The 25,753-nt window shown below is 40.1% G+C and overlaps 1 protein-coding gene across 3 annotated transcripts in view; it reads left to right on the top strand.

Moving 5' to 3' along the window:
• chchd6a (coiled-coil-helix-coiled-coil-helix domain containing 6a) overlaps positions 1-25,753 on the top strand; it is a 101,081-nt gene that overhangs the window by 46,103 nt on the left and 29,225 nt on the right. For 2 of the 3 annotated variants that reach the window (XM_037772614.1, XM_037772615.1), the window contains one exon: positions 9,096-9,166. In XM_037772614.1, the coding sequence (XP_037628542.1) occupies positions 9,096-9,166 (71 nt within the window). The remainder of the gene's footprint in view (positions 1-9,095; positions 9,167-25,753) is intronic. The other variant, XR_005207252.1, reaches the window with a different exon arrangement.

Below are 25,753 nucleotides of genomic sequence, written 5' to 3'. Positions count from 1 at the left end.
GCTCGGAGTGGGAGGATCCCCTCATCTCTCCCCGCTGCTGACTGGCCCTCGCCGGGCACATTTCCTCAGTGGCGGTGCACCACGACCGGCTCTAGGTCGGCTTGGAAAGGCCCCGGATGAAGGTGGCTCGCAGCTCTGACCTGGACCTCGCCACTTAACGGGGCCGTGGGCCATGGGCCGTGGGCTGCTTGCTGCGTCCTCTCTCCCCGCGGAGAGGGACAGGGCCCCCGATTAATCGATTAGTTGGTCAACTATTAAATTAATTGCAAAGTATTTTAATAATCGATTAATCGGTTTGAGTAATTTTTTAAGAAAAAAAGTCAAAATTCTCTGATTCCAGCTTCTTAAATTTGAATATTTTCCTCGTTTCTTTACTCCTCTATGACGGTAAACTCAATATCTTTGAGTGTTATTTCATATAAATACAGAATGATGTAGGTATTGTTCAGTCAGACATGTGACTTTAAACATTTACTCTAATGTACTGTGTCTATCCACCCTGTCCTTGGTGGAGGGGAGCATTCGGGTATTACCGAGTCTGTTTTTCTGTTTTTCTATTGAGAAGACATGAATATTGACAGACAAAGAAGACCTGCAACACCATGCCCGTTGCCCAGGAAAAGCAGTGACGTTTATTTGATGTAGGCGTATGCCTTTTGTTAGTTTCACATGCACCATTTACTATCTGCCTAATTCTTCCTTTCTCTTTCCCCTCGCTGTCTGTCTGGTTCTCTTCATAGTAAAGTATAGTCTGAAGCTGGTGGAAATAGAGCGTACAGGAAGAGATAATAATCCTCCTCCAAGTCTGACAGGTTGCTTGACACGCTGTCAGCAGGGGCCTCCACGTAGTGCGCCAGAAATATCTGCACGCTAAACACACACACACACATTGCTTTACTCCAAATAATGCCAGTGGCAGTACCCTTTTCCTGGTCAAACAGAGAGGCAGAGGACTTATTTAAGATGGCATGCACACGCATATAGTAACATATACACACACACACTGACAACATACTCTATGTGTGTTCCTGACACGATTGAGCCAGGTTTGCCTTATGATCTGAACTCAAGTTTGTTTTTTGTTTTTAAATGTATTGAAAACTCCACTTTTCTGCTGTGTTGCATTTTCTCATGGAAATGAATCCACCCTGGACCCCATGTAGACCGAGTCAAAGTTTAACGCTTTCATCCCGTGAACAGCTATCTGCTCAATATGCTGCAGAGAGGGCTTCGAATCTGCTTATTAGTTTAGCTTGTTAGCAATATTTCCACTGAGGCTGCACCCATCTGGAGATGAAGATATGAGTTTCATAATAAGTTAACATTACTAAACATTGCAGAGTTGTGGCTTCCATTCCAGTTGCCTCATTATTGTTGCCTCACCAACAAGAAAGTGTTGTGTACATTCCTCAACAGTGATAAACACACACAGATCATTTAATTGAACTTAATTGAGCGTCTAAAGTAGTGGGGAAGAATGTTGTTGAAACACTTTTAATTTGCCTCTAACACATATTACTTTTTGGCTGCAGAATGTGTGTTTTATTGTGTATTTTATAGGGGTGAGAAAAGAAAATCGATTCACCTATGTATCGCAATTTTTTTTTTTTACGATTTTGTAATTGATTTTTTAATGCCAGAATCGATATATTTGCTTCATTTGAGTCTATGCAGAGGTAGAAGGAAGTTACTGCTTTTATTATACCCCCGCGACAACGTAGTCGTGGGGGTATAAAGCTCTCCGAGTGTCCGTCCTTCCGTCCATTCGCGTGTCACACTTTCGTTTCTGGAGCAGAACTCGGAAACTATTAAACTTAGGAACTTCAGATTTGGTATGATGGTTGACAGTGTGGTGTAGTTGTGCCTTTTGGGGGTTAGAAGTCCAGGGTGCCCAAAATTGTTTATCTTTTTTTAAAGGGCAAAACCTTTGGCCCTACTTTAGTAGGGGTGGAGGAGGGAGCGGGGATATGTGAGCCAGTGTTCTTAAAGTCCCAGTGAAGTTAGAGCGTTTTTAGCTTCTGTACTGTGACATATTTACAGCTGTACAGTTAAAAGAGGGATTTCAATCAAATATTTTGCATTTGATTGGACCGCTAAAAAATGGGCTGGCTTTGAGTTTAGTGCGATACGAAGCTACAGAGGACTGTTGGCTCCACACACACACACACACACACACACACACACCTCCATCACCTGTTGTTGGATCAGGGGGAAAGTTCATCTGCTGTACTAACCGCCCTGAAGTGACACATAGCCGGTTTGGTTCGGAAGTTTTTGCCTACTGGTATCCAAACACACATCTCTTCCTATATATCTCCATATCTATTAAGTACTACGATCCACAAACGGTGAATTGCTGTTTTATACAACCGGTGTGTCTAGCTATTCACCTGAAGTCTCATTTGATTGGATGATTTTTGTAAACCCCCCTTGAGTGCAGGATGCTTCACCAAACATTTGAAACCATTTTACAGAAGAGAAAAGACAGAGATTTTAATGTAAAAATATACTCTGATACTGATTTGTTGACATATATTTGGCATATAACAAGAGATAAATGAACAATTAACACAGGGACACAGATTCAAACTGGGAAAGTGTATTTTTCCTTTCACTAGGACTTAAAGCTAACAAGGTAATAAGATGAACTTGTCAAGTCGGACTGATATTAAAGGTGCACTTTTCCTCTGTAACCTGTTCAACAAGCCAAGGTGCAACACAGCTTGGAAGACGGAGCCATAAACTAGAAAGCTAACCTGCTTTGCAGTTCAAAGTCTGGTGCGTGCGTGCGTGCGTGCGTGCGTGCGTGCGTGCATGCGTGCGTGCGTGCGTGCGTGCGTGCGTCTTTGCTGCTGTCAGATAGAAAGATGACGGTTACTGGTAGCTTCATGCAGATTCAACTTTCTTGTCAAGAGTTAGATGATAAAATAGATACCACTCTCATATCTGGATGCTCAATATGAAGCTACAGCCAGGAGATGGCTAGCTTAGCTTAGCTTAGCACAAAGACTGGAAGAAGGGGGAAATGGCTAGTTTGGCTTTGTCCAAAGGCAAAAACATCTGCAAGTGTAAAACCGTGGCTGAAGTCTTGTTGTCACCATGCAGAGATTCTACTGAGATGCTAAATAACCTCTGGGAAGACTACAAATAGTCATTTTTACATAGTCATATATATGAATGCTGAAGGGTTCCAGCTAATGTTAACAGAGTTGTAAGTCAGAACGATTAGCTGTCTAGGTGTTCCATTAGTGACATCTGTGACCCCCTCAATGGCTACACTACAGGAGAAGAATATACAGTCAGACATACAGACCAAAGAACAATGCTTAGATAAATGAAAGTACATACCTGTACATTTAATAGAATATCACACACAGATCAATCTCTCGAAGCTCACACACGAAAATTCTTTTGTGGTGTTCGGTGAATGCCGCTGCCACTTTCAGGTCACACCAAAAGGTTAGATGAGGTGGGAGTGTGTGTGGGTTAAAAGACTGCTCCTTTTACTGTTGGATCAAAGAGCGCCCTGTGTGTGTGTGTGTGTGTGTGTGTGTGTGTGTGTGTGTGTGTGTCTGAGAGTTTGTTTTGCCACCCACTTGTAGACCAATGTTTCTGCAAAAATTAGGCCTTTAGTTGCTTTAGAAAGTGTCTGTGTATTTGCTTCCATTCATGATGTCTGTGTTTATGTCATGGCTAGGGATGGGTATTGTTAGGATTTAATTGATACTAATACTCTTATCAGTTCTTTTTCATTACTAAATAATTGCTTTTTAATATATTATTTAAAAAAAGAATGAATTCAGAACTATATATATTTTAAATATAACTAAATGTTTCTAGAGCAGCCAAAGCAATCTTTACAACAGCAAATCACCATATAAACTCAATAATATCGTACTGGAAACTAATCTAGAATGCTAATGAAATAAATTATATTCTGAGTTAAGGTTATAATGAATAAATTAGTCAGTATCATTCATTCCTCCTGTCCTCTGTCCTCCTTAGGGATGTGCCGATACCGATGCTGGATCGGATATCGGGCCGATACTGACTCAAATAGTTTGATCGGGAATCGGTGACAATGGGGCCGATCTTTTCAGTTTATATACTATATACATTATTTACTGGAATTTTAATTCCTGTTTAAGTGTTGTCCAATTTGTTGCTGCATTAAAAAGGTTTACACCTGAATTGTAATTCCTGTTAATTTTGAAGATTTTTTACCAAGTTCCTGGTGTACGATTTATTATTTTAATAATAAAAAAAACAATTCAGTAAATTTATAACTATATATTTATTGTCAAGTTTGTTTTACAAAGTTAGGAAATAAATGTTTAAGTCAAGCCTGATGTGGCCTTCCACATAAAAGAATGATCCCAGTCTCTTCCACACAATGAGACACACAGCTTATTAATTAAACACTGGTACCGGATCGGGCTGCTATGTCTCAGCTAGCAGATAAGTTAGTTTACAAGAATTTTAAGATACGTGGCAAACTAAGCTTAACAGTTAGACTACATACAGACAGCTTTAGTTTTAGCTTGTATTAACCGAGCTAGCGCGCTGTGCTTGTGTAAACATAGCAGCGGTGGATGAGAGATAAAAAAATTACACCAAAATGTTAAAAAGTAGCAATAAAAGAACTGATAATGTCAGAACTTATCAATACTCTGCCAATTTAATACCGGGTTTAGGTACCCATCCCTAGTCACAGCACATACTGTCAGTCAGGATTGAACAACTTTATCAATGCTCTACTCTGACCTATTGTAGCCTGTGTGAGAGGCTCTATATATCCTGATCTGTAGCTTGCAAGTTGTGTTTCCAGTTCGGTTATTAGCTTCAACACAATTACATTGTTTTAATGAGCCAACAGCAATAGAAATAAACAGCAAAAATAAATCTCCCTAATTACCTTCGAGCTTGCCATCGACTCCAAGTACCAAATTTAACAAGTGCGATCCCATAGTTGCAGGGTAGTTGTAAACATGTGTAGACAGCTGGGGAGAACGGCTGCAATCATCATCAGTAGGGAAGCAGGAATCTGTTTGGCTATTGATGGCTGATGACTGTTAAGTACAGCTGTTGCTACCTTTTCACAGCTAACAAGCTTGTTGAGTTTCTCCTGGCTCTCTGCAGTTCTGTTAATATTTTTTTAAGTTTCTATAGCCATCTTTAAAAATAATGAACATTGGTTTCTCCAACGTAGAGATTTGCAATGTTATTCATTATTTTTCTTATACCATGCACATGCTGCTCTTAGGCACTGAGAGAGTGAGAAAGGTCTACAGGATGGAGAATGAGTTAACATAATGAGCAAGTAGGAAATAGGGAAGTGGCAGTTAATAGGCTGCAGGTGGCCTAATGGTTGTAGTCAAAGCTCCTACAGCTGAATGACTCAGCTTTAGTTGCACCAAATACTGTCAATCAGTTGATCCATGTTGTGTTAAATGTTGTAGATTTTGTCCTCAAGCCAGATACTTCAACCCTTATCTGCTTACTCATTGTAAACTGGCCTAGATGAGAGCATCCATGCAGCACAGAAAGGAAAGTTGGAAGATGTGAACAGTGGTAGGACCAGAGAAGCAAGATGTTAATAGTGGGGATGGAGGAAGATAAGTAAGCTGAGAAGCTGTGTGTTCCATGACTAGGGGTGTCAAGATTCAGTTTGACTTTCGATTTTGAGGTCACGGTTCGATTAAATTTTCGATTTAAACATGCCATTGTTAGACTATGGAGTCTTGCTCAACAGATCATTGGTTTAGTGCCCTGACAACTGTCTCAACTGTCAACTTTAGCCATGATGTCTAGCTCTTCTTTTCCTGGCAATGTGTGAAACCGGAAGTGTTTCCATACTTAACTGTATGTGTAGTGTTTACCACGTTAGATTGAGAATGTGAGGGAGCAGATCCTATCCACGCAGACCCTCCACCGTTTTCTACTTTTTCATTTTTGGCTCGCGGTGGCCGGCTGCAGTTTGTTTTGGTTGACGGATACGGAACAGATACGACGTCACGTAACTCAGACTACAACAATAAAAGCGGTAACTTCCTTTTTACCTCTGCATAGACTCAAATGAAGCAAATATATCGATTCTGGCATTAAAAAAAAAGATTTCAGAGTGCCGCAGTAGCTCACCTGGTAGAGCAGTGCGGCCCAGGGTTCGAATCCGACCTGTGGCCCTTTGCTGCATGTCATCCCCTCTCTCTTCCCCTTTCTTAACTATCTCTGTCACTGTCAATAAAGGCATTGCTTTGCCCCTGAGAGGAACACTTTGTGAAATTTGAAATGATCTTCCTGCCATCATACGCCATGTATAGCCTTGTGCTGTGTAATCCCATTTTTCCTCAAATACATTCAGATTTAACAGCCACTGTATGATGAATACAGTGTACATATGTCACAGGCAGGACTCCTGTTATACCTTGCATACCTTCTTATATATACACATGCACACACTTTTTACACACAGAGCCCAATCCAACCAGAAGCACTCAAACACAAATCTCTCTCCCCTCTCTATTCTCTTGCCTCTCTTACCTTCATGCTTTCTGCTGCTTCTCTTTCCTCCCTTCTAGCCTTTTCTTTCTTTTCTTCCCCCAGTCATCCTTCCCTCCCCAGCTGGTACAGTTTGCTGGTTAAATATTTGGGAGTGGGGAGGTGGGTATACTGGGTGCTAGAAGGCCTAAGCCAGGGGGATCAGCAGAGGAAAGGCTGCAGTTGTTGTGGATTAGCTGCTTGTTTTATCATAATACCACTGCCTGCTTGCTTGGAGTTTGGGGCTCACCAGGGGAAGCTGCAAAGTCAGAAATCACGATTCCTTAAAAAATGTATGAGTAATGCAACTCGTTACTGCTGAGCTTTAGTTTCGCTAGAGGAGGCTGGAATCGCAAAGCTTTCCTATGGATGAAAATACAACCTCGCAACTTTTTCCTTCATACTGTAAGTTTTGGTGTTAAAAGAATGGTAGTGAATTTTGGCCCGGGGTCTCCTGTGTGCTTCATCTTACAGTAAAAGTAATGTTCAGGTTTTTAATAATGAATTACAGGTGGGATTCTGAGTTGCGGCTTTGAACTCACAAAGGAGTTTATCCTTTAAAGTCCGGAAGGCACAAAATGGAAAATAGCAGGGAGAAAAGGAAGCTGCTACAGAGGAGGGAAAGAGAAAGATGAAGAAATGCAGTGCAGGAAAGAGATGATTTGGTCATTCTAAAAGTAAACCGATGGAATATGAGATTAGGGAAGAAGAATATTTGATAGGAGAAGACAGAAAGGTAGGATTACTTTAAAAAGATGTGATTTAGTGGTAAGTATGTTGTATATGTTTTCACAGTGCAGGATGAAGTCTCCATTAAAGATGTGCTGTTTGAAATTATGAATGAAATGACAGTTTTCCAGGAAGTCAAAGATATAATTTGACATTTTTGGAAATGTGCTTACTCGCTTTCTTGCCGAGAGTTACATCAGATGATCGATTCCACTCTTGTATCTGTGAATGAAGCTACTGCCAGCAGCTGATTAGCTTAGCTTAGCGTAAAGCCTAGATACAGGGGGAAACAGCTAGCCTGGCTCTGTCAAAAAGTAAAACAAAAAAGATGTCCCACCTGCACCTCTGGAGCTCACTTATAAGCATGTTATATTTATTTTGTTTAACCCATACATACATTTAAAAAATGTAAAACATTTTTACAGACATTTCTCACGAGAGACTCATATTTGTTACCAATGTTATTTCAAATATTGGACTCATTGCTCAAATATATGAATATGTTCCTCAATATTATTTATTTCAAAAATGAATATATCTTTTTATATCCAGTTTAAGGCTGTCAAAATTAACGCGACAACACATTAACTTGCGCAACTCCGTTTTAAAGCTGGAGTGAAAATACTGGTATCATGTGAAGCTACACAAACCTGAGGAATCCATTGGTACCAACCATGTCATACTAGCTTGTCACAAAGGTGTCATGGCCGTTTTCAAAGGGGTCCCTTGACCTCTGACCTCCAGATATGTGAATGTAAATGGGTTCTATGGGTACCCACGAGTCTCCCCTTTACAGACATGCCCACTTTATGATAATCACATGCAGTTTGGGGCAAGGCATAGTCAAGTCAGCACACTGACACACTGACAGCTGTTGTTGCATGTTGGGCTGCAGTTTGACATGTTATGATTTGAGCATATTTTTTATGTTAAATGCAGTACCTGTGAGGGTTTCTGGACAATATCTGTCATAGTTTTGTGCTGTTAATTGATTTCCAATAATACATATATACATACATTTGCATAAAGCAGCATATTTGCCAACTCCCATGTTGCTAAAAGTATTAAATACTTGACAGATCTCCCTTTAAGGTAGATTTGGACCAGAAGCAAATGTAAGATTAATTAGCAATTAATCACTATTAGCTTATCGCGATTCAATAGTTGAATCGATTGACAGCCCTAGTTCCTCAATATCCATCCATTCATTATCTGTAACTGCTCATCCTCTTCAGGGGCGCAGGGAGGCTGGAGCCGATCCCAGCTGACATTGGGCGATTGCAGGGTACACCCTGGACAGGTCTCCAGACTATCACAGGACTGACACATAGAGACAGACAACCATTCGCACTCACATTGACACCTACGGGCAATTTAGAGTCAACAATTAACCTAACCTACATGCCTTTTGGATTGTGGGAGGAAGACGGAGAACCCGGAGAAAACCCATTCCTCAATATTGTTTATTTCAAAAGTGATAATATCTTCATATGTCCTGTTATACTTGGCAAACCTCCTTATATTTGAAGAAAAATCTAAATAGGTCTCATGCCTTTCTGAATGATCACAGAGTATCTTGAAAAGCTTTTTTTTCTCATGGTCAACATTTGTGGTCGACAGTAACTTATTATTTATTTTTTACACCTGTTGCACCTCAAGTGTTGTATTTATGGGAACATAACTGGACAAAGAGTTGTACGGCATGAAGCTGCTATTCAAAATCTGATTATTGTGATTATGCTGTGAACATACAAAACTGCCAATAAATGATCCAAAAAAAAGGTCTCAGCTAATGCTCTGCGTTTATTTCTTCCTGTGTTGTCCTTTAGGGTTCGGAAAGATACGAACAGAGCAAGGACGAATTCCACCAAGCCGCCTCCAAGACGGAAGCAAACGTGAGGTGAGACACACACATACACACACACACACACACACACACACACACACACACACATTCACAAACTAATTTGCAGTTCCAAAAGTGAGAAGATATTATTCCCTGGAGCCTCTGACACACACACACCAACTCACACACACACGTTCATGTACGAGCATGCACACAGCAGACTAATAAGCACCGATAGATAGTGATCTGCTCTTTTCCTAATTTTTTAACCAGTTAAACGCGTACATTCTCTAGAGCACACCTGACTAATGTGATAAGTGTTTTAATTGGCTGCTTTAATTAAGCCAAGTTTAACAATGCCCTATTTCCCCATCCTCGCTTCTCACTGTGGACTTATAATGAGCCACAGCCAGGGAAAAGGCTGCTAATTATTGACACCGCAGTCTGTAAAACACCCAGGCCGTTACTTGCTGTTAAATTTTATGTCACACCAGTAACAGGGCCCGCTAATAACTAGAGCAAGTATTTATGGATGAGGACAAAATAACATAAGCAATTGTTTATGTATGTCCCTCAGTGTGTCCTCATTCCCTGACGGCAGGTTTTAGTTTATGGCCAGCTTCTTGTTAGTGAAGTTTATCTTTGCTTTTCTTAAGTTGGCATGAACACATTTCAATTTCAAATTCCATTTCACTACAACTTGAATTATGTTCTCGTAGTTTTTTGCATTATTCCTATAGGGTAATAAGAACATCGTGCATCATACTCAAAACTGCCTCAGTTTGGTTGCCTGACTTAAAATACGCAGTAAATATACACCTGTGAACAGGTACTTTAAGTATTATTGCGCAGACTCAAAATGACCACACATAGGCTAACAAATGTGCGTAATGCTAGCTAGCACATTGCTAACATGTTATATGCTAATACATATCAAATATGCTAGTTAGCTTTCCTGCTGGGAAATAAATGTGGAAGAAATATTTCCTTTTTTTTCATAAATAGTAATAAAATCTTACTTCCCTTGGCATTTTGGGAAATACATGCTCATGCCAAGAGTTAGAGGAGAAGATTGACACCACTCTCATGATTGTGTGTTAAATATGAAGCTACAACCAGGAGACTACCTTGTTAGCTAGGAGGTTAGCTTCTTAGCATAACATAAAGACTGAAAATGGGGAAACAACTAGACTGGCTCTGTCCAAAGGTGCCTGCCAGTACCTTTAACGCTCACAAATTAATATCTATCTCATTTGTATAATCTGTACCAAAACAAGTGCGTACAACAAGTGCGACATAGCAACATTGCTAAAAAGAAGAAGAAACAAGCAGTCAGAAGATCACACATGTTTTAAAGAAACCCACAAACTTATTTGGAAGCAAAAACTAAGGCAAACAGTGAAATTATTCCCAAAACAGTCTGTTGTAAAGGTCCATGGTAGTTTACAGACCGACTTCTTGGTTTAGCTTTGTACTGATCTCATTCGCTCCCCAAAGCTTTAAGTTGAGGGTTAGAACGTAGATCGACCAGCAGTTCGAGAGCCCCAACAGTCTGGTACAATTCCCGCGTACAATTGATAACATTGATAACATTCATCCACTAGATGTTGCATTCTTCCTCCCCCGTTCCATTGCATTCACTTCACAACAAGTAGTTGCCAGTTTGTTGCACAACCTGCATGTTTTATGGTCGAGTGGAGTGAGACTCAGACAGACAGTCATGTCAAGTGATGAATCTTTCATGGTAGAGTAAAAGTCATTTTGCAACATGTTGCTATAGGCCTACATAGTCCTAAAACCCGGAAATGAGTTAGCATTTTTTCACTTCCGGTTCCCTTTTTCTGAAAGTCAGTGAGTTTTTTTAATTGTTTTTTAGTTAGATGCCTGAAATAAGGTCTGTGGTTAACACAAGCTGAAGAGATTTTTTAACGTTTTGTTCTACGATATAAAATGTGTCAGTAAATAATCCCACTCGTGAATTTTGCCTGCTGTTCCGTTTTTTACACACTAACTGGCAACTTGATCGCTGACGACCCAGAGATACCAAGTGATACCAGCGTTGTTATACTATTGGCTCACAAGCCTTTTTAGAAATGGGAATCCAAATTTCAGATATCGTGCACAGAGATAAACAAAACATTCATTTTGGACCCGCCAAAATTTGAAAAATGATTAATTCTTTTAATTCTTTTAATTTTTAAGAAAAGCCTTTTATTTGGCACCTTTCTAAAAGCTCTGTGAATGTATTTAATTTTAATTATTCATCTACATAAAAATGTTAGCAATATGACCTTTAAGCCTGACGATAACAAGAAGATGTTTTGGGCTTGCCCCCCCACACTCACACATACATACACGACTGAACACTGTTATCAGCAGTTTAGAAATATGCGACCCCGCATTACAGTCAGATTAAAAACAATGCAACATGTTTTTGATCTGCGCTGATGCTGAAGACCAGGTGATCTTACCTCTGGGGAATACCGTACAGTCATACCGCTAATCCTCTGCTCATTGAGAGGTTGCACATGTGTTTGAGTGTGTGTGGAGGGGGAAGGAGGGTATTCTAAATCCATGAGCGTTTTATCAGAGAAGATAAAACGATCCGAGCTTCCTGTATGGCACTGCCTTTATGGACAATTATATACTGCTTTTACAGGCTTTGGAGCGTGGATTAGGCTCTCATTCATTCTGTAATCTAGTCTAACCCTAACCTCCGGGGAATTCAGTAGTGTTACTTTAATGGGTGGATTAAGGTGCGAGGATAAGAGTCTGTCCGTGTGTATGATGTCAAATTATACAAAATAAATGGGATTTATTTGATGTGTACTTCAGTGGCTACAACATGGTTCACTTCAGTAGAGTAGAGCAGAGCAAGTCAAAATATCTGCTGAGGAAAAGGCCGATACCATTGCATAAAAACTGTCTGCTATCAGACTTTCTACCAAAAAGGGATATGATGGACGTTGTGCCCTCCTGTTACTGTGCATTTAAGTGTGTTTGATTTGTCACTGTTAAATATGTGATCAAGAAAAGAAGTAACTAATTAGCATCCTATAAAATGAAATCATCATGTGATAATATGTAGTTATGTATGAAGCCAAACTATAATGGTCTTCACTTGCTCTTGAGGCCAATTTACACTTCCTGTTGGTTGCATAGATTATGATTAAAATTAACTAGGGCTGTCAAAGTTAACATGATAATGCACTCACGCTAATTTGTTTTAACGCCACTAATTTCTTAAACGCATTAACGCTATCGATCTGTAGGATCTTTAGGATCTTTAGGATCTTCAGGATCTTTAGGTTAAATAACGTTCCGAACTTAAGCTAAATTTTGGTGAGGAAAAACTGTCACGGCCATTTTTAAAGGGGTCCCCTTGACCTCTGACCTCATGATATGTGAATGAAAGTTGATTCTATGGGTACCCACGAGTCTCCCCTTTACAGACATGCTCACTTTATGATAATCACATGCAGTTTGGGGCAAGTCATAGTCAAGTCAGCACACTGACACACTGACAGCTGTTGTTGCCTGTTGGGCTGCAGTTTGCCGTGTTATGATTTGAAGATATTTTTTATGCTAAATGCAGTACCTGTGAGGGTTTCTGGACAATATTTGTCATTGTAATGTGTTGCTTATTGATTTCCAATAATAAATATAAAAAAAAATATATATGTATATATATATCTCCCTCTCACCCTCGTGGGGTGGTATCGTGGTGTCTTTCTCAAGCTCGGGTCCTCTACCTCTACCAGAGGCCTCGGAGTTTGAGGGTTCCGCGCAGTATCTTAGCTGTTCCTAGGACTGCGCTCTTCTGGACTGAGGCTTCAGATGTTGTTCCTGGAATCTGCTATATATATATAGATCTATATATATCTATATATAGATCTATATGTAGATATAGATCTATATATAGATATATATATATGCATACTTTCGCAAGCATATTTTCCCACTCCCATGTTGATAACAGTATTAAATACAATAAAATGTGAGATTAATTGGCGATTAATCACGATTAAATATTTCATCGAATGCCTATCGATTGACAACCCTAAAATGAACACACGGAACACAGTGTCTCTCTGTACCATCCTGTCCTAGTTGGACTGAATGCATCACTGTCTATACACCTCAGCTGTGTAAACTCTTATTATTGCTAGCTCTCACACTATTCATTTTATTGACAGTTAATAGCTTTTAGCCATCTGTCTTCTTCTGCCCAAAGCTGTGTGAGAAAAGTCCATGTCCAAGTTTATATTCAGTACAGGGTTTCTCCAGGGAAATTTAAGCCCTCCAGATCTTGACGCATCTTGTCTCATGATCAATTTAGCAAGCAGACAGGGTTAGGCATTAACCATGGCCTGTGGCCACAAAAAGTTACTTTGTGGCCACCGAATATCCACTGTAGGTGGCCCCCTGTGGCGACTAGAGGGGGCTTTTGTCATGAAAAAAAAACAAAACACCAAAAACTCATCGATTTGGTTTTCTTAATGTTATGCGATCAGTATGACAATACAGGCATGTGCTGAATAGGTATTTAGAGTAGGAGGGAAACATATCATATGCAATGATGGAATAATTCAAATTTTGGAACCACAACGTTAAATGGCGTGAACTATGGTCCTCGTGCTAACTGTATGATTTGTACGTTTGTAAATTATAATAATTGTTCAAATCCCTGTTGATTTAATTTTCTTTTAATAGGCCTACATGTTTTGAATCTGTTTATATTGTTTTGAGGAATGAAATATCAATATTCTTACTAGAAAATGTAATGTACTGAATTTTTCTAAATAAAAAAAAATACCACAGCCATTTCTTCTGCACACTAGCTAGAACGTTCGTATGTGTGTTGTCGGAATGCTAGGAAGGATTCTTGCCTAGCCTCTGTTAGGACCCGACTTGGAAGGACCCACCTTACCAAGGAAGCGTCCTTGACTTTCAGAAACACCCAGTGTCCCGTGTCCTGCACAAACTCGACATTTTTAAATAGCCAAGCTACCATCAATAGTGGCTGTTTTTTTTTTTTATTCACTTGACTTTGATTTTTAAAAATGGCAGCCTGTAAAACCATGCCGTGGCCAATAGACGAGGTGCAGAGGTTCCTGTGTTTGGTTGCCGATGAAAGGAACCAGCAAGAGCTGTGTTGCATTGAAGATGATTTCACAGAAGTTTCATGTGACGTTGCTATGCCGATCAGCTAAGAATCCCTTATACATTGACGGGGTACTATCTGCAGTGGAAAGCGAAACCTACAAAAGTACCTGGTATCAAATGTGAGTCGAGTAGAGTCGAGTTGAGCTGTACCTTGCAGTGGAAAATGAGACATTATAGTCAGTGAAACAGGCTAAATAGGTGAGTTGTAGCATGTATCTTCATTTTAGTTTGGTGCTGACTTCTAAAAGTTTGCCTTAAAACAAATGAAAACGTGTACAAATTGGGTGAGCTTCTGCTCTAGCGCGCTTTGATATGTGAGAATCGTCTTGAATGAATAAAATTCAGTATGCAGAGAGCCTGATATAGTGTTAGTAATAGAGAGGCAGAGTCTGGATATTGATAGACAACTTTGAATCATTCATGTATTAAACAACAGTCAGTACCATGTTCTAACAATTTCAGATGCCAAAACTATTAAGTAATCTTTGAGAAACTTCAGACAGACTCTGGTTTTATGTTGTAAACTGTTTGAGGGAAGTTTCTCTCAGTGCAGATCTGTAGAACAAAGCTACTGTAAAATTTGATGTGGGTGACTCTGTATGTGTGTATACGTGCCTATATAAGTGTGTATGTGTGTGATGTGTTAATCCACAGTTTAATCCTTGGAGCAAAAAGGGCGCATTGGCTGCCAGCACTCTGGGGTTTGAGGGAACCAGTGCGTGCGTGCGTGCGTGCGTCAGAGAAAGACTGCAACCTGTAGCACTCTGAAATGTCGAAACTCAATGGCCTCAATAACTTCCATATCCTATCCTATGAGTTAAGATGTGGGAATGACTTGCCTATCAGACTGCCGACATTATGCCATATACATGGCAATCACAGGGACCAACAACTTGTGCAAATTTACAATAATTACAGTGAAATATATATTTTTAGAAACACCAAAACACACAAGAGAAAAGGAATACAATTAATATTTAATAAAACATACATTTGTGTTCTATTTTTATATCCTAAAACAACGAGTCAATATCTCCTTTTGGTCAACTACAGTCCACCAATGAAGCATCTTGTCCAATACATAGTGTCCACTTCCAATGTTTGTTCACAGCTTGTGCAGGAAAGAAGCAAGAACACAAATAATACATGCGGACATATGGTGTACATACAATACATGCCAACTGCAAGTGAATGAAATACAAAAATACAGAGCAAAATTCCTTTTAAATGTAAAGAATAAACCAATTATTAACCACATACTTCTAGTTGACCCTGTCCCCCAATCCCCCAATCCTCCACTTTACTCGTTGGCTTGCTTTCCTCGCTTCTGTTTCTCTTCTCGTGCACCGATCCGTTTAAGCTGAACAGCCAATCAGAGTGATTTCTCTCACCGACTGGCTCTGCCACCGATTCAACATGCTGAATCGGTCCAAAAGCCTCTGACACGGGCAGACTGGAGCCGACAGTGTGGGAGACACCGCAAAAACTAGGACGACGGACGCTCGTTGACTGCCCCAAACTGTCACCCCCCAAAGGGCCTTTAGGAACCAGAGGTTCTGCCAGGTTAGTTATTGATTGGACATGTGACTTCAATCAGACTCAGGTTTGCATCAGTAGCTTTAATCTTCATCTCTAAGTCTGACTCTAAGTCTACACCAATAGGTCTCCGATTGATATTGTACATATGAACACCCTAACCCTCCAGTGTACAGTACCTGGGTGAGACTACAGGTACTGGGAGTCAAACTGAGACAGAATCTTGTAGCAAGAGTTAGTCAATAGCTCTGAAACTAACTGAAACAGGTTTCTGTAATAGTTTAGCTCAGCTACTTAGCTTTATAAGTGGTGGGGAGTCACACAAAAAAAAAAGAACGCCTCTTATCAGTGGACTGTGGCAGCAGGCCGTTCTGGACAGTTCTACATTGAGATTGCTACGCATAACTGATGACCACTTAGCAAAGACGTTTTGCATTTGCTAACTTGACAGGCTCTACCTAGTTGTGGAATTACATATAGAGTGAAAGAGACACGAGGTTGGAAACCGTTGTCTTTTTAGTCGAGATGCATTTTGTGTGTGAGAGAGTGAGGGAGACAGCCTCCTCTTCAGAGTTGAAAGTAATGGAATGAGAGCGAGACGGAGACGGACAAGGCAGATACCCACGTCAAACCGCTCCGGTCAGTTTCCAAGGCATTTTAACAAGGCCAGCTGTCTGTTACAGTAGTAGTCCAACTAGCCTTAATAGCCGGCCTTTGCCAGATCCTCCCAGCCTGTGGCAGATGATACCAGCCTACGGAGATCACTCAGCGATAAGGCTGGAAACATTAACAAGCAAAGTCCAGAGTCCAAGTTAAAAGGCAGAATAGTTGGCCACTGTTGTGCTTTATTAGCCAACCAAAAACGTGGTTCAAAAACATTTCAACTGGCTGTTTGAGAAGAGCCGTTACATGTAGCCGCCTGATTTGGATGGAAAGGGGAAAAGTATTAAAGCAGGTATGCCATTGAGGTTATCAAATGGACTCAAGTGGAGGTCATTGAAATTTTTCTTCTTGTAGAAGCTATGCATATTCATTAGAGCTACTTAAAAGACACCTAAAAGAAAATATATTCACTAATACAGCATTGATGATGTTAGAGCTGACAAATAGTAGGGCTGTACCAAATAATTCGAGCCTTGCGTAGGATTGTTTTCGACACATTTGATCCAAACATTTCAAATATCTCCAGAGCATTGTAAAGTCCAAAAGTCAACTTTTATTGAAAAAAGATAGATGCGATCATTTCCAAAATTCGCAAAATGTTTTTATCTAACAAAATATTCTGCTTCAATCCATATTTGTTGGTGTTTAGCCTTTCAAAAACATTTTTAAAAAATGGTTTACTCTCCCTCTTGCAGCCAGCACACAAAGAGAGGCACGCACTGACGAGTTATATTCGTTAAAGAAATTTGATTTCATAAAAAAACAAAAACTCATTTAAAGCAGCAGTTGGCAGAATTGGAGCAAATATGATTTAAAAAAATATATATTTTTTGTAAAACAGTCACTATATCCTGACAGTAGTGCATTAGACAGGTAATCTGAAAAAAAAAATCATGTGCCTCTGTGTCCTCCAGTGTCCTCCAGTGCTCCTAATGGCATCTGCAGGATTTCACGGACCGGAGGAAAACAACCAATCAGAGCCGAGCTTGAGCCTTGCCGTCTCTGAGCAGCTGTCAAATCAATCGCAAACTCAGATCAAATGGTCAAACTAGGTGGCGCTGATCAAATATGAATTAATATTCTACTACTGTAATGCCTACTTTTTAAATAAAGTGTTTTCAGAAACATCTTGTAGTGTACTGTTTAGCTGTAAAATGAGAAAGTTAGCTCCGGCTGGTGGGCGGTGCTTGGTATTTCTTCAACTCAACATGGTGGCCGGGTCATAAACTTTCTCATAACAGTAACAGAATATTGATTCATATTTGATCTGCGCAGCCCTAGTTTGACCGTTTGATCGGAGTTTGCGAGTGATTGACAGCTGTCTCCATTGAATGAACAGCCAATAGGAACGCTCTCTCTCTGAAATGACCTGTGATTGGTCAAAGTCTCTCATTACGGACTAGATTTTTTAAAGCCTGAAAACAGAGCCATGAGGAGGTGCAGAAGTCTATTTTTCTCTCAGAACACTTGAATTACAATATGCTGAAAGGTTATTAAGGAATTTTTGCCCAATGATGCCAAAAATATTCTTCCTACTGCCACTTTAATCTGGTGAATCACTTTATTGAAATGTAGGATTTGATTCTAGGATATATATATATATATATATATATATATATATATATATATATATAGAGAGAGAAGCTTCATTCAACAACCTCAACCTCAATGAATGTGAAAAAATGACATTCGTCACAGCCCTAAAGTGAGAGGCATTGGGAGAAATGAAGTACTCTACCTCTACTTTAATGTTTACGAGAGACAGAGTGAGTACTAGCATATGGAGGACCCTCTCTTCCTGGTTGTGATAGGAATGGAGAGGAGGAGTGAAGGAGTGTGGAGATACAAGATAGGGGAGAATGTGTGCCCTCAGTCAATTGAAAAGCTGTCAGGGTGCAGGTGCATACAAGCTACAAGCAAGAGATAAGTCTGTCTCTCTAGCTGTTTTCCTCTTCACCTCTCCTGCCCTCTTTCTCCCTTGTTATCATCTCTCTTTTTCTCTTTACTCCACCACCGCACCAGTATTAATCAAGTCGGTAATGGTAAAGCGGTCTGTTCAGGAATTCTGACCCTCTGACATGTCAAATGTCATTTCCTGCCTCAGTAGATAAGGATGGACCTGTTTACCTCGCAGTCTCTCGTTCTCCCTTCAGAGCATCAAGGTTCTTTAAGGTTCTTGGGCAAGAGAATCATTGCCCGTGTCTTTCTCTCTACACCAGGGATTAAACATTTTCTCATCATAAGAACTTTGCAATTTTAAGCAAATTGTTTGCATGTTACAAATATATAGTTATTTGACATATCGGTAAAATACACTTTCTTAAGAGAGTTAGATGAGAAGAATGAATCCACTGTAATGTCAACAGCCAATAACAATGTTTCTGGGTGTGCTGCCTGTTCAGGTTGTCAAATACCGCTTCTTTGTCACGCCACTCTGCATCTGATACCGAGGCACGTAATACATCCATGGCCGATCCCCCTCTTCATTCACTCTATAGCTCACTCAACCATCGCTGCTCTTTCTCTCTCTTTCTCTCTCTCTCTGTCCCTCACTCGCTCGTTGAATCATGGAGGAGGGACCCACTTTGAATTCCGTGTTTTTACAAAAAGCAACCGACAAACATTTTAACATACATCAGTACATCATCCAGAGTGGGCTTGCATGACCACGCCCCCTTTTGAGGGAAAACAATCCCGTGTCCGTAACAGAGTAAACAGAAGAAGTTGAAACATGTCTCTAAACTTCTACTTTAAACAACCGCTAATAGTAATAACGCTATGCTATGAAGAGTTGCTGTGTAGTTGGTTGCACCAACAATAAATCCAAAAACGCTGATCTCTAATTTGTTCCTCTGCTATGTCCTAAAAAAGGTATAATAGAGGGGCTTTATGGCTCCAAGCTATAGACCAGACCAGCATCATTGCCGCCGCTGCGCTCAACTTGCTGTCACAGGAGAGAAAATGCTAAAAAGCTGTTGTGCAGCGGGTTAACCGAGGCTTTCACAATGAGATTTGAGGCACATACGATACGTGAGTATTCACTGTCAGTGTGGTAAATGGCTAAATGATGCTGGTGACAGTGACTAGCATGGCTAGCTAACGTTATCTTGAGTGGGAGGCTGCTGCAGTAATTCGTCATACTTTAACGTTATTGCAGCATCAGACTGTCGTCTTCAACTAAATCTCAGCCTATAGATCAAGCAGTTGGCTATTAACAGATTGGATTTGTACAGATGCTTCGCCTAACGTGATTTAATCAAATATGTATAGATGTCTGGATAAGCAATATTCGGCCACTGTGATGGACGGGGGAAGACTGAAGGGACATGACGTAATGATCGACCTTAATTTATTTAGGAAAAGTGAATGCTCAGTTTCAGGCCAGATCACAAAATAATTCTTAGACCTGTGTATAAAACAAACGTTTGTATAACAACTGATGAATGCATATGAAGTTGTCAAAATTGCAATCCAAACATCCGTCAAATTGCATAGAAATCTATGGGATCTTTGGTCCTAGAGGTCCTTTTAGGCAGATTTGTTTTGCTTTGAACAGAACCAGGATAGCAGTTCCCCCAACTTCCAGTCTTTATGCTAAACTAAGCTAATCCCCTGCTGGCTCCAGCTACATATTTACTTTTCAGACAGGAGAGTGGTATCGATCTCCTCATCTGACTCTCGGAAAGAGAAAAAATATTCTCTAATATGTTGAACTATTTGGCTTTCTCCGTTGATCTTGGATGAACAAATGCAGTTGTATTTCATTCCTTCCTCAAAGTTTTTTAACCTGGACATCCAAATAGGAACACAAGTGGAGTATTTCAAATCTTACCAGGTAATGCAGAAATTGCAGGGAGCAGCAGCAGCAACAACAACAGCAACCTCCTTGACAAGAGGGCTTAGACAGAGACTTTACAAGAGTTGTAGGGTGAGAAAGAGAGCAGAGTGTATAACAGAATATCAAACATGATGTTAATCCTGACAGTGTAGGCTCAAGTTGTTGAGGGCTTAGAGAACCGCCAGACTCCAGGAACTTGACAAAGGTAGACAAAATGAAGATGTTTAATGGTTGGTGACATGAGCGTGATGTAAATGCCTGGCCTGAAAAACATATAGCACCTGATATTATGGCATTTTTTGCAGGACTTTTACTTTTTGGAGAAAGCCAGTGGCCATCGAACTCTCAAATGTACGTAGCTTTGGACAAAAGTGTCTGCTAAATGAAATTGTAGAATTGTAGTATGAAGTTAGCAGACAAAATTCGAGATGAAGTGATGGTTCTTACAAACCACTCTCTTTTTCATTGCTCAGATTTTTGATTCACCCATAACCTTGATGTTTTGTCAGATTTTTTTTTTTTTTTTTTTTTAAGTTTTATTACCCTGGTAATGAAAGAAAGAATATTTCATTCAGCTGTATTTTGTGTGATTGGAATGGCAAATTTGAACTTGAACTCAAACCTCACTACTGAAGGATTCTAGGACTTTAAATGATGAAATTAACTGTGAATAAACAGAGCCACCTAAGCTTCATCTTAGGAGAAAAACGTAGTTCAATCGGAGATGAAAGGAAAACTTCACCCACAAAATTACCATTTTTGTATTTCTCACCCTGTGTTACCTTGAATTCTTGAAGTTGTTTCTCACAACTCGTGCGGTATAATCCAAGTCTTATTTATCCAGTCGCATACTCAATGCTTACCAAACACATGCATTTGCACTAAAATCTTATTATATAAAACACTTGCACAGGCGCACTACTCATTCATGCGAGTCCAGACGAGTCCAAAGTGTTTTTAATACTAAGGTTTTAGAGTACTGTGCTATTTGCATTAGAGTTTGTAAAAGGATATTTTGATATAGTTTTTCTGTTGTTAAAAGCGGCCTCCATTTACTTCAATTCAACAAGACTTTTCACTGTTTTTTGATTCTCCATTCACCGTGGAGGCATGCGATAAGGTGACACGGGGTGAGTAATTGATACGCAAATGGTTATTTTTTTGGGTTAAGTATTCCATGGTAACATCTCAATCTTGGGTCACAATAATCTAACTATAAAACAAGGAATCTCTGTATGTGTGCGTGTTAGGGCTGCCTGATATATTGTTCCAGCAGCGACATTGAGATGCGAGCATGCGCATTAGTCACACACGACGGTGAGCTTATAGCTCTCCTCACCGGGCAGACTATACTGAGGTCTGCAGCTAATGTCTGCAACCCTCCCGACCCGTCCTGAATCATGGAGTTTGTTTCATTAACCATGCTTCGCGGGTGTAACTTTTTTTTTTGCCATGTCATCACCATTCATACAATGAAAACAGTTTATGAATAAATCGTTTACCAGAGCACACAGTTGTTTACAATACCACAAAATTGTTTATCTAGCCTCTTCATTTTGCTCTCAAAGTGCAACAGATTGATGTATATAACCTTAAAATGTAGCCTACAAAATTGAGTGTGAATATTCCTGTATTTTTTCATATCGCAATATACGTCACAGAAAAAGTAAATATTGCAATGTCAATTTTTTTTTTTTTTTTTCATTATCGTGCAGGTCTAATGTGCATGCGTATGTCCTTTGCATATCTCAAAAAAGTTCATCCGATCTACTTAACACTTGGCGGGTGTATTGCATTGTCGAAATTGGTGCAATTTGATCATGCGACAGATCCAATATTAATAAACTCTTCAGGGCTCTGGGGACTGAGTCGATCATGTCGTCCGCTTTTGCTTATACAGGCCGCGGCTCATTGCTTCTGGATGCTCGATGCTAACGTTACAACCAAACTTCTTCACTTCCCTGGAGTCAACGAGCGATGAACGCTTCTCGAGAACGCTTCTCGAGAACGCTTCTCGAGAACGCTTCCACCAGCACATCTGGGGGCCAAGCAATCAGCCCTCGCCGAATGGCCATGCGTTCCGAACGGCCACGGGCTCCAAACAGTTACGCCCAACGACAACGCTGCAAGCAACAGTACTGGGAACTGAGAAATCGGTCCGTTCTGAATGGGTTTTGCTTGGATTACCCTCTCTCCCCACAAATATGACTTGACCACTGTATAGCATGGCTGCCAAATGATGCAGGTAGTCAGCTATTTGGTTGACAGTGAGGAAGCGTCTGAATTGCAATTAGGGAGATGGGTGCAACGGTATTTTTGGAAAAAAAAACCAATAGACATTAAACAGACAGTTGTTGACATTGGAATACATAGTCAGAGCCAAGCATTATATAAAAAAAAAGTTGAGGACACATTATATTCATTACATGTCAAAAATAATACAACATATGCCCCGTGTGTCGGCACACAAACAAGATGTCGCAGACTTTCAATGAACTTGTATTGTAGCCCTGAAGTCAGTCACAATATTGGATTCTCTTCGTTTTTCCTCCTCGGGCGCTGATTCCTGTGAGATGTTAACAAGATTTTCTAATTAGTTGCCTGAAACACAGTGCAGATACCAACACTTTGTAGTTGACAGGGTAGAAATAAAATGGCATGTAGGACAAACAATGCTTCATATGTATAGCCAAAGCCATTAAGGAAAACACAAAAAAACATCACTCTCAACTCTGAGAGATGCATGGTGTAGAGGCGATAAAAGCATCTTCCTTATCAGTCTCGTAGCTTTGCCAGAGGCTTTTGTAGTTGGTGGTGTGTTTTGTGTCTTTTTTCCATTTTCCAATTTCTCCCCTTTCATGTCTCTCCCTCTCTTTGTCTCGGTAAGCTGGTCTGCGTGGTCCAGAAGTCTGAGGCCTCTGTGTTGCGTCCGCCTCCGCCTTCGCTGCCGGAGATTAAAAATAATGGGCAGCACCATTAATTAAGCAACTAATCTTACTGTTTATGTTTTGTCATATTTACCGCTCACAGATGCGTGGAGAACTCTCCCCAAAAATGACTGCTCCCACACACATTAAAATGCTTTTTTCGCAGTACATACGCACATTAACAACAACAACAACAACCCCGTACATGGCTGGACGGGCTGTCACAGACGCTGCTTTACCTTGTTCCAACTAAAAAACCAAGGCTTCCTTCTCTATATATATATATTTACTGTATTTTTCTTATTTATTTATTTTGTAAGCGGCTCAGTTAATATTGTTGATTTAAGACCTCACCTTCAATTTTGGTGTAGCATGTGGACAGAGCTTTAGCTTTTTGCTGCGGCTGAGCCAATTTTCTGCTTCAAGCGCCTTTTAATAAACCACGCAGCGCTATCAGGAGGCTTTGGCTTCCCTGATGAAGGCCATTTATTTCAAATTAAAGGAGAGTTCCTTATCTTCGGTGGCCTCAAACGGCGAGAGAGATAAAGATGGCGCGCTTTGGTGTCGTCCTCTCTATGTTGTTAATGTGATGAGAGAAGAGGAGGGGGGGTGAGCGAGGGAGAAGTAAGAAAGGAGACCGAGTTGGAGAGAAGACGGAGACAAAAAAGTGGGAAAAGACTGATTAAACAGGCAAGATAAACTATTGGAGGTGGTGCTGGGGGGGGGTAACGGGGTAATCTGATATGCTGTCATCTTTTTAAAATGGGTCTTGTGAGAGAACACCAAAGAATGCTTCATTCCTCCCCTTTCATCGTTTTATCTTACTTCTTTCCTTTATATGTTTTTCTATCCGTCTCTGTTCATTTTCCTCTTTAACCTCTATCACCCGTGCTCAGATAAACTCAGTCATTGCATCCATGATACTGTTGCTGATGATAAAGTGTGTGTGTGCGCCTGTGTGGATATGGATATGCTGTAATTGAAACGCGGGGGTCAGCTCACCTCTGTGAATCAAAGCCAAAAAGACCCTTTAATTTGTCTTTCAATTAAATGTGGTGTTAAACGCTCCTCACAGAGAAAGTGTGTATGCAGGGTCCACAGCGTAGAGGAGATCGATGTGCCGGCATGTAGGGAGGTGTGTGTGTGCGCAAGTTTGCGGTGCTTTCTCGTTTACGGCGTACTACAAAGTGCGTGTGGGTGTGTACATTTGTGCATGTGCCTTTCTATACCTGTGTGGGCGTACATAACTCGCTTGTCTCTGCTTCAATCAGTCAGAATCCATTACAGCGAGGCGCCCAGGCAGCAAGCCTGTCATAGTTAACAATCACACAGATAGACAGGCAAAGACCAATTATAATACAGCCCACATATCAAATTAAGTACGGCTGATTCAGTCTCTCGAAGCACACTTTTCTGCTGTATTTGATCAGAATGATCCTACCCACTCAATTAAATGTGATTTAGCTCTAATTGCATGATTTGCAATGAAGCACGTACAGTACTATACACACCAGAGGTTGTTAAACAGGTCGCAGTGGGTGAGGTTGTTAATTGTTTTTCATCTTTGTCTTGCCTCATTTGAACAGACTTCTTTTTTTTCCCATGTTTTTTCTTTTAAAAAAAAAAAAATAGTTTTTCTTTTCATCTGTTGTGGCTAAGACACATGAAGTTGAGAAGCATGTAGACGAGAGAAAAAAAACACTTCTATTTCTCAAATATTATTTAATGTTCTGTTGGAAGTAAAGCATACTTATGGAACTTAGAAAGTGTTCCGAAACTTCATTATAATCTGATTTCATTTCTTGACAGTGTAAATTCACAACAGTCAATAAACAATCAAACATACTTCAGTTCTTTATGAGTGGCTTTATGAATTAGTTACGATATAAGATTCTTGTTTTTGTTAGGGCTGTCAAAGTTAACACGATAACGCGTTAACGCAAATGCGTTTTAACGTCACTAATTTCTTCAATATATTAACGCAACTTACTTTTAAGTACTACTTAATTTTTAGGTTGTAGTGGACTCAGTTTTAAAGCTAGAATGGAGATACTGGTATCATATGAAACTAGAAAAACCTAAGGAATCCATTGGTACCAACAATGTCATACTAGCTTCTCATGAAGGAGGTTAAATAACGCTCTAAACTTGCTAAATTTTGGTGAGGAAAAACTGTCATGGCCATTTTCAAAAGGGGTCCCTTGACCTCTGACCTCAAGATATGTGAATGAAAATGGGTTCTATGGGTACCCACGAGTCTCCCCTTTACAGACATGCCCACTTTATGATAATCACATGCAGTGTGGGGCAAGTCATAGTCAAGTCAGCACACTGACACACTGACAGCTATTGTTGCCTGTTGGGCTGCAGTTTGCCATGTTATGATTTGAGCATATATTTTTTATGCTAAATGCAGTACCTGTGAGGGTTTCTGGACAATATTTGTCATTGTTTTGTGTTGCTAATTGATTTCCAATAGTAAATATAAAAATATATATATATATATATATA

This window comes from Sebastes umbrosus, chromosome 6 (assembly GCF_015220745.1).
Source record: "Sebastes umbrosus isolate fSebUmb1 chromosome 6, fSebUmb1.pri, whole genome shotgun sequence".
NCBI classification, from domain to species: Eukaryota; Metazoa; Chordata; class Actinopteri; order Perciformes; family Sebastidae; genus Sebastes; species Sebastes umbrosus.
This window is presented reverse-complemented; position numbering and strand designations above follow the sequence as displayed.